Source organism: Adiantum capillus-veneris, chromosome 13, assembly GCF_014529385.1.
Source record: "Adiantum capillus-veneris isolate H3 chromosome 13, ASM1452938v2, whole genome shotgun sequence".
Lineage (NCBI taxonomy): Eukaryota > Viridiplantae > Streptophyta > Polypodiopsida > Polypodiales > Pteridaceae > Adiantum > Adiantum capillus-veneris.
Window position 1 is genome coordinate 59,447,988 of NC_140943.1, and position 10,059 is coordinate 59,458,046.

General features: G+C 37.6%; 1 protein-coding gene across 7 annotated transcripts; it reads left to right on the forward strand.

The window, feature by feature from the left end:
- Nucleotides 1-245: 245 nt before the first annotated feature.
- LOC147444086 (uncharacterized) lies at nucleotides 246-4,652 on the forward strand. Of its 7 annotated transcripts, XM_086527787.1 has the most exons (7): nucleotides 3,188-3,334; nucleotides 3,604-3,637; nucleotides 3,855-3,928; nucleotides 4,028-4,085; nucleotides 4,214-4,234; nucleotides 4,310-4,346; nucleotides 4,457-4,652. In XM_086527787.1, exons 1-7 carry the CDS (start codon nucleotides 3,188-3,190, stop codon nucleotides 4,473-4,475), a joined length of 390 nt encoding a protein of 129 aa, XP_086383913.1. In that variant the 3' UTR covers nucleotides 4,476-4,652. The 7 variants fall into 7 exon arrangements, 1 of the variants encoding a protein (XP_086383913.1); XR_015190105.1 differs by lacking the exon at nucleotides 3,188-3,334 and adding an exon at nucleotides 246-547 and having other exon boundaries at nucleotides 3,604-3,731; nucleotides 3,835-3,953; nucleotides 4,214-4,346; XR_015190103.1 differs by lacking the exon at nucleotides 3,188-3,334 and adding an exon at nucleotides 251-547 and having other exon boundaries at nucleotides 3,604-3,731; nucleotides 3,855-3,953; nucleotides 4,214-4,346.
- The last annotated feature ends 5,407 nt before the right edge of the window (nucleotides 4,653-10,059 follow it).

The following is a 10,059-nucleotide window of genomic DNA, read 5'->3' on the forward strand; positions in this document are numbered from 1 at the left end:
GCTTATGGAACCGGAACAGGTGGAGGAAAGCAATCAGCATACTCATGCTTCTCCAATTTCTTGAGATATCACATTCTAGAGAGTATAGGACATCAAAAACGATACTTAAGCAATAGAGGGCTAAAAATGGAAGTAGAAACAATGAACAAGGGTACAAACAAGGAAGAAGATGTTTGCAATGATGCATTGACAATATTGGCATTTTTTTAAAGATACTCTTTCTTTGTTCATGTAGGAGCTAAATTTCAGCTGGTTGAACCTACTTTAAATGGATATAAGGACAAAAGTATTGTCAAAGTGGAATGCCAGTATGATGGAAAGTGGCTACATTTGTGTCCTCGAGGTAGTGACTTGCAAACCATCTTAACACAACATATCCAAGCAAAATCTCACATCACAGCATGGTCAAAAAAGCCATCGGATCATTCATCTATGTTCTTGTCTGGGACACGTGGACGACCTAAAAAGCTTCCTGGAAAAGATGCTCGCCAACAATCTTTGTCTTCTTTCCTCACACAATGCAAAGGGCAGCCTCCAAATGCCTCAGGTGATTCATGCTTGTTTTCATCGCATTTGACGTTGGAAGCACACATTGAATATTAATGGTGACATTTGTATAAAGCCCTTCTTACAAGATCAGTTGATGGGACATGAATGGTTTTGTGAGCCCTATACCAAAATGACATTGCATGATGGGTCCATGACCTTTATGGTAGATGGATGTTTTAGACACATAGATTGTTTGCGGATCTCGGCATCAAACATACCCTTTCAAGATTATATGTGTGACCATTGCAAGAAGATCCCAATGTGCGATGATTTTCGCATGAGGCTTTATAGAGAGAATAATTCTCTTGAAAAGAGAGGAGATAGGCAGACCGGAAAGGAAGGAGATTAGATTATCTTTCCAACAAAGAGTTGAGGCATGTAATGCTTGAGACAAAAAGAAAACTAAAAGAAACAAAGAGAAACATGTGGTGGTTGAAGGTGAGAATTGTGATGCTCTCTGTGAGAGTTCGATCTTTGAAAGAAGCAAATGATGAATTTGCAATTAGGAAAGACGTGCGGCGCTTTTGCAATAATATCCATGAGGCTCATAGACAGGGAAATTTTGGAGGAAAATCAGCTCTATGGAACTTCTTTCAAGATATTGCAAGAAATCTTTTGAGACCCAAAAGGGGGCAAAGATTCACCGAGTCCACGAAGACAATCTTTGAAGTTGTGAAACTATGGGGTGGGCCTCGCTTGCATGATTTCTTGAGTGGAAATCTTGGAGGGCCATCCATCTTCACCACTAAACGCAAAGGCAAAAAAGCAACCAAATTTCAATCAGGTGGAATGCAAAGGATGACACTCTCATAGGATTTTGTGGAAGTAAAGGAGAGAATCATCAATGTTGCTCAAATGACATTATCACTATTGGAGAAGGGTCACAAGGATATGAGAAAATCATCAATGCCTTTCAAAACCATGAGATTGGAAATTATGCTCGTCTTCTCATAGTCAATCCTCTTCATGAGAGCCTTCCCCGTCTTGCGCTAGTTGTGCATTGCACTTGCAATCGCTTTGATAGCATTTTCATCAAGGCTCAATGGAGTCATATTGAAAGACTGTGGAATTCAAGTCTAAAAGACACCATCGGACCTATAATTGGACATGCTTTAGATGGTGATAGCAGACACCGTAGGCTTATGGTTGAGGACTATATGGCAAAGAGTGATCAGCAGTTCTTCATCGATTGGTGTGGATGGAAGCTCAAAAGCAGATTGATTGACGATGATGTATATGGTTTGCATGATCAAGATTTTGTGCATAATGGAAAGAAGCTTATATCTCCACTTGATAGTCCTACTCGTCAACTTGCAATAGGGCGTGTTTGGATTACACTCAACCATGTTGCTATGGTGTATAGTTCTTTCCCAATTGATGAGCATAAGCTACGCGATGGAGATATTCAACAAAATGATCGCCAAAATTGGGGGGCAGCTGAAAGAATTGCAAGTAGACAGGTTCAAAATTGTATGAGGCAATTGAAAAAGAAAGAGAGAAGCATGCAAGGGACGGAGTCATACTTACAGGTTGTAGGCGACTATATTGACATTTTCTGTCACCATCTTTGAACTCGCGAGAGTGAATTGTGCTTGCCTCTAAAGTAGTATTCTTCTTCAAGCTTTGGAAATCATGGATTCATCACCATCCCACTTACACCTTGAAGAAAAACTTCATTAGTAAAGAGGCTTACACTGATGTTCAGCTATCATGCCATTTTGTAGTGCTCTTGATAAAGATGTTTCGGGAATTCTATCCAAATATGAAGTGTCCTTTACATCTTACTGGATCAGATGCAACATAATTTTTTTTCAGCAAAATAGGAGGTATGATTGGGCAAGAGAGAGCTTTGGACTTTGGAGACCTTTTGCATAGCATTGGTAGCCTAAACAACATAGCCATGCATGAGTGCAGCTCAAATGGACTTACTTTTGCAAGAGCTCATAAAAAACAGGAACATATTTGGAAAGATTTGAATAAACATGAAGGTGGTCTTCAAGCAGACCTTGGAAACTATGACAGCGTGTCTTCTGATGCAAAGGTAATACATGCATTAAAAGAGGGTCTACATCAAGCTCAAAGCCTATGTGAGTCATTGGGTCTAAAGCCCAAAAAGGTAGACAAGATGAAGTGGTGGTTGGAGCCTTGGGATGATGCAGATTTAACATGGTCGAAATTAGATGGTGAAATGAGTGAAGACGAAATGAGCGATGCTGGTGAACATAATGATTTAGAAGGGCCTACAATTGATGATGATGAGCTGCTACACGAGGATAGTGATGAGAATGATGATATCATAGCTTTGAGTGAGATTCGACATGAGGTGGATGGACTTTTAGATGAAGAAAGTGATCATATACACCAAAACAAAATCAGCCTAGTCGTGGAGGTTGATGGAGAAACTATTTTCAAGTCTACATTAGTAAGCCAGCTTAATGGAAATTCAACATTATCAAAGGATAGGTTGACAAGGGTGAAGCAAGGAGTTTATTTTAGTAACGACTCAAAATCACCATCAGCCAGCAATGTGAACTTGCTTGGAATAGGGTCTGATTGTGCTGTTTATTTTGATGACGATACAAGTGAGCGAGGACAAACTTCAAAGAGGTCTAGAAAAGCCACAGGCAGGAAGAAGATCATGGGCACAATTAACAACACTTGGTATCTTGGGAGGGTACAAAAGATGCAAAAAAAGATAGGAAACAAGTATGTAGACTACAAGCGAGGATTAGATTTGACAACACGACCTCAAGGAACTGAAGTTCAACTTGGTTGGTACCAAAAGGTGAAAGGGACTCGGATGTATATGTATGACCTGACTGATTTGAACATGGTGTCAATCGAGTCCATTATTGCATTGGAAAATTTAACATACAATGCAACAAGTGATAAGTATGAATTGGATTCAAATGACTATAAGCTGTTTAATGATTTTGTGATGGGAGTTGATTGATAATTGTGCATTTCATGTAAGTAATCAAATTATACCTTGTATCTATCTTGTTTGTGGTTGCCAACATGACATAACAAATTTTTTTGATGTTTTTCTTGCAGGCAAGAAACCATAGGACATCCAATGAGGGAAAGGGTGTATTACTTTTGTGTACTTACAAAATATAATAATGTCCTCATAAAGAAGTAGTGGCTACAAGTTATGCATAAGAATGAAATGCCAAGATAGAGTAAGTACTATCATTTTGAATGATCTTTGATTTTCAATGTAGATGATAGTGTACTTTAAATGGTTTTCTAGATAGTGCCATCTAACATAGATGTACATTGGAGTTGTTTTTTTGTGATTGCAGATTATCCATTTTGGATCTTGATTGTCCGAGGGAAACATTTTGTAGAACGACAAGGTTCCAAAAACATGGGCAACGTTTTCTGAACGGCACACATATTTGGCAAGAAGCCATCTGATGTCTAGCAAATAAAGAGTCATATATTGCTATTCTATACTTATGAGAGTATTTTGCAGACTTCAAAAGGAAACTATGGATATAAGTTCTTTTTTCACTCCAAAGACATGTATGAAGGTGATTTTAGTCGTTTCCCATTAGCGACTTGCTTTCACACTATGAATGATGGATATGAACCTCTTAGTGGATGAGATGCTAGGTTATGTGGTCTATATGTGTTTGACATGTTGCTTGGTGAATGCCAGGTTATGGCACATCAACACTTGGTAGATGTTGGATATCTACAAGGATGCAAGAGTGTTTGACTCAATTATGGCAGCGATAACTGGGTGGGAAATTAGGTGTAGACTCTACCTGTTCACTCTTTTTTGACCAGAGGTACATGAAAAATGTTGAAATATATATATATTTTTTTCATAGCTGAGTGTCTCGATAAAAATTACGTCAACTTTGTAACAATTGTGTCCACCTTGCTGGTTCTTCATTAGGTGCAGATTTGAAAGCTGAGCCAAGATGACCTTACCTATGGTTGAGAAATGGCGATCTACAGTCTAGCTTTTGGCAATGTTGAAGGGAAAATATTTTTGATGCAGTATGGTTGAGGCTAGTTCAACACCAGATATTTGGAAAGATAGTTCTTGGACAGTAAGCTCGATTATATTCATCATCTCTTCCAAGAGCAAAAGGAGGGCTTGATGAGCATGTATATAAGGTATGCTAGTCTAGAGGATGCACACACAATCTTTGAAAGTTTGCTAACTTGAGATGTGGTTTTGGTCCGTGATTATCTCTATATATGCTTTGCATGGTTATGACATGAAATGCTTGGAGATTTTTGAGGACATGCAGTTGAATGGCATGCAGCCCAATGAGATTTTTGAGGACATGCAGGTTTTTGAGGACATGCAATTGAATGGAATGCAACCGAATGAGATTATAGTTCCATATGTTCACAAGGCTTGTGCAAGTTTGAAGAGACTAGATCATGGGAACCTTTGGAATAACTATGTCTTTATTCTTGGACTTGAAGATGACCATATAATTGATCCATATGTATGCCATTTGTAGAAGAATGGAAGAAGCCTTTTTAGCCAACTCCCCTACAATCAAGATGATGTTGTATGGAATGCATGAATGGAGCATATGTTGAATGTGAGCACAAAGCACATGCTTTGCATTTGGATGCACAAATGTCACCAAGGTAAAGCATCAGGGTATATTTAAAGCTTAGCTGATGGACATGGACACACATTGGTAGATTTTTGACTAGTTGATATTGCTAAAATTTGTAAATGTGAAGTGGTGTATATGCCCTATCGTTTTTAGTCTTGTTGGTTTAATGTTTTTCTTTATTGGTTGGCTTCATTATGGTTGAGTTTGCCTTGCATATCTGAAGCAATGACAGAAACTCAAGTTTTTAGAGCTTCATAATTGTGTGTATGCTAATGTGTGCATGGGTAGGGTGTCATACACGGTTCTTCCCCCTCTATTGTGTGTTGACGATGTAAATGACGAGGACCTCATAGTAGTTTGTCAATAATATACATGATGATGAAACTAATGGTCATTATTTATATAGTCGTGTATTTGACTACCATGAGCTTAAAACTAAATTTTTCTTTGTGGATTCATCTAGGCATGATGTTTTGTCATAATAACGGTGATTCTAGTGTACAATTTTCATTTGAAATGTAGTATATTGGTATTGCTTAAATCTTTCCATGTTTAATAGTGTGTATGCTTTGTCGTTTGTATCTTTATTGGTTCACTTTTTGTTCATTTATCTTTATATAATGTTTTTCTTTATGTTAAGCATCATTATTGGTGAGACGCAAGAAAGAAATGGCAAAAATTAGTTTGTAGAGCTTCATATGGGGTATTTGCGCACATGTGCATGCACACACACACGTGTGTGTGTGTGTGTGTGTGTGTGTAGAGAGAGAGAGAGAGAGAGAGAGAGAGAGAGAGAGAGAGAGAGAGAGAGAGAGAGAGAGTATTCATGCTTGGTCTTACACCCTCTATTGGTGGCCACTAATGATGTCATAATATTTTTTTCACTCATGATGGAGTTGATGGTTGTGTTGTCTTGTGGCTAACTACCATGAACTTATAGCTGCACTTTGCTTTATGGGCGAGTTTGGGCTTTTCTGTGGATTCATCTAGGCAAATAGTTAAGACATTAGCACCCATGTAGATTCCAAAGTGTGAATTTTTTTGTCCAAGTTGTGACTCATTGATATTGTAAAATCTTCCATGTTGAGTGAGTGGTACATATGTCCTATGATGCTTCAACAAAATTTTCTTGATTTAAAAAAGAGAGATTTTGATCAAATCCAAAAACTTCGAGAGCTAGAATGATGATGTTACATTTTCACCATATATCTATAAAAAACAAGATGCATAGATTATTTTTGAAGACTCAGTTTGCATAGAGGAAGAGAACCCATGCACTTTTGCATCTCATAACCTTTGTTTCATATTGTAATGCATAGTGATATTCTATTTTAAGAAGGCTTTATCAAAATTTCAAAGTTCAAACCATAAGTTAGCATCTAAAAACAATCCCTTTTGTGTGAAGTATTCAATATGAAATTGAATGGCACTTTAATGTATTACCAAGATCGAAAACTCCTAGTACTTTGATTACGTCAATATCATTGCAATGTGAAGTTTTAAAAATGTCAAAACATCAAATTTCACATGTAGCAAAAACTATTGTGATTGACATTTGATTTTAGTTGCATTTGATTGTACAGGATGGATTTAGAAAAACGCATTCTCTTTATATTTAAATTAACTAGAAGTATATAAAATATAAAAATTGAGCAAAAAATCCACAGGAGGGGTATGGTAAATAGGGGAAAAAGTTAAAAGAGGGTTTTTTATACAATCCTACGAACGCACGGTTATATATATGAACTACTTAAGGTGTACCCCCCAAGAGACAAGGCCACAAAGGTAGAAGAAGAACGGTTGAAAGATAGGGGATACAAATATCTATCAATCACCAATCCTCTTAATGGTGATGAGTTCTCCAAGTTTCTATTTAGCTAAATGGGATGAACCTGGCATGATTAAGATCACTAGAGATAAGCTCTATTGTTGGACAAGCTCAAAAATCACTTATGAGAGGTAATGAAGTTATTAGTTTCTCATTTGATAATTATGTTTGTGCTATTTTATTTTTCTATATGATGTTTGTGCTATTTCATTTTTCATTTTATTGTAGATGCAACTAGGGTAGGACTTGTGCTCTTACGTACATGGACTCTCATGTGTAATAAGATGGCATATTGGCATCCACTCACTAGAGAGGTGGTGAGATAACAAACTTAGTTTCATAATTCAATTTCCTAACTAAAAACATTATAGCTAAGACATTCATTCTTTGAGTTATTTATTTATGCAGGTACTTGATCTTACCATGTGTCTTTGGTATTGTGTTAGCCATCTTGCGCCCAACTATGATAGAGAGGCAGGGGAGAAAATTTTCGAGAGATTGTTTACAGTAGATTGTAGCTACATGATAGATGATGTAGTCTTCCCCATTGAGATTGATGGTGCTATTCTTAGAGACGGGGCAGAGCGGTCTTCTTTATTCTTTCGATAAGACTAGTTCAAAGTATGACACTAGTGAATGTTATAGTATATATGTGTTTGCAATAGGTTTCTAATTTACTTTTTATATGGTCAGGTGGTTGCTGGCAACATTTATTGAGCCTCATGACTAAGTTTTAGACTTGTTTGCAGGATGTTGTGGTTTAGGTTGAGCTTTTGCAGAAGATATGAGGCATTGCATGTGTCTAGAGCTAGATGATGTGCTCTATGAAAGATGTTTTTCCGACATTGCATGTGGACCTGTGAAATGGTGATTGCGGATGCACACTTGGTTGAGGAAACTCTACTCTAACAGTACACATCTTGATGTTTTGATTTATGTTTCTATGTACATGGCAGCCATATGACATTGACATGGCATTTTGGTATACTCCATACCAAAATGCCATGAAAAATTTGGATGTTTCATTTGTGTTTGTTTTGTACATGATGACCACATGATATTCTACCCATACATTTCATTTGGATATTTCATTTGTGTTTGTTGTGTACATGATGGCCACATGATATTCTAATGACTTTGATTAGAGCTTTCCTATGTAGTTAGATTATGTTGACACTATTGAGAATGTGTTGAATTTTGTGAGATAACACAATCATCAAAGTGATGAAAATAAGAGCTTATGTGAAGGAAATCCCATGTGGGAGCCCAAGAAAGTGTGTACGGTTTTTTTGTATAAAGAGGTATCCATACAAAGGAGACTCTAGCAAAATTTTAAAGACTCACGTTTTATGTACAAGCTCAAAAATACATACAAATGGTGCTTTTTATAAAGTTGCATTGCGCATAAGCATAGACATGCTTCCATATTTCTTAAAATTGTTTGGTAGTTGAAGGATTGTACTATGAGGTTTTGAGTTTTTCCACGACACAATGATACTTAAAGATATCATTAGTGTAAAATCAGGGTTCAAAATCTCAAAAAAACTGTTTCAATTGTAAGCTCGAAATTGAAAGCTCGCAAAAATAAAATCCCCGTCTTCAACAATAATCAATATTGGATCTTTACATTTTTGTTGTCCTTCTGCACCTGTTAAGCCTAGGAATTTTTGGATGTTTTACCTAAATGGAAGTTGGAATGTTAACTTTTGTACTTTTGGGATTCCAAGGGGTGTTCTTGGGAAAGGGCGTTGCCTATTAGTCTTATCGAACTATGTAACTGTCGATCAGTATCTTCTTGGGAATGTGAAAGCTGAAGTTATGGTGGATTTTAGTATGTTGTCAATTTCTGTGTTCTGTTCCAGTTCCAGTTCCATTCTGATTTCTGTGTTTTGTCTATTCTGAATGTCTGTGCCTTAAACACTTGGCGATCACGTGTGTATGTGTGATGTAGTATGGACGGATTCAGATTTCTCTTGTGGGAGCAAGTGCTGAAGAGACGGAAGTAGTTACTGAATGAAGGAGGACGTTCAAAATAGGGCAAGTCTTTATGGGCAGTTATTTGCGCTCTAGAAGAAGACAGTTACATTCACGTTGATGGAGTTGGGCTGATTTTTTGAAAGTCGTCAAAATTAAGATGTTGCCCTAAAAGAAGCAAAAGAGGACACATATCCAGATTGGACAAGAAGATTTGGATGTACCAGAGGATTATCAGAGAGATAGACATAAGGAAGAAGTGGAAGATGAACCAGATTTATTATCACAGATTTTGAGGGTCATCAAGAAGAAATTCCGGGGGATCAGTTCCACGAGGGGGAGTTATGGGAGTCAAGTTCCACTAGGAGCAAGTGCAGGAAGTTGAGTACCACCAGAATCAAGAATCAGATAAGTTTGCAGAATCAGAATTCAAATCAAAATGACTGTTGTTGCAGAGTTTGAAGTCAAATTGTGGAATCTGGAATTAGAACTGTTGCAAATGTGGAAGTCAGAAAGCAGCCAAATTTCAAATCAAAGTTCTAGCGGATAAGTGCCATGGGGAGTCAAAAGAAGAAGAAGAGAAAGAAATGCAAGGTATGCATGAGTCGAAAGCATGAAGTGGAGGATTGCCCATGTGGAGTTGATGAGTGTTCAGAGGGAGATGCATGTAGGAAGTGGTGTATGGTTGATTTGTGTTCAAAAATTCAAAAATTTAGCCGAAGAATGCATAAAGCATTAGTTGATGGGACACAGGTAGCATGGGATAAGTTGGAAGATTTTGAGGATGACTTAGAGAGGGCATATGAGTGGTTGACTAATCATAAAGGAAAGAGGAGGACATCATGTTCCAGTAGGAAGGAGGTGAGAAAATTGCAAGAAGCATGTGAGAGATTGAGGGATGCATATGCGGCTGAGTTCGAAGATGAATTAAGTGATGATGATGACAGATGGGTTGGCTTGGAGACAGACATCCATCATGTGGGGATACCAAAGGTGGAGGAGAAGGAGGTGCAAAAGGAGGTTGGCCAAGAGAGCCTAATACTACCCCTAGATACCCCTACCCTACCACTGGAGTGTGCTCATAGAGTGGAGACAAAATATCCATTGCTGATATTG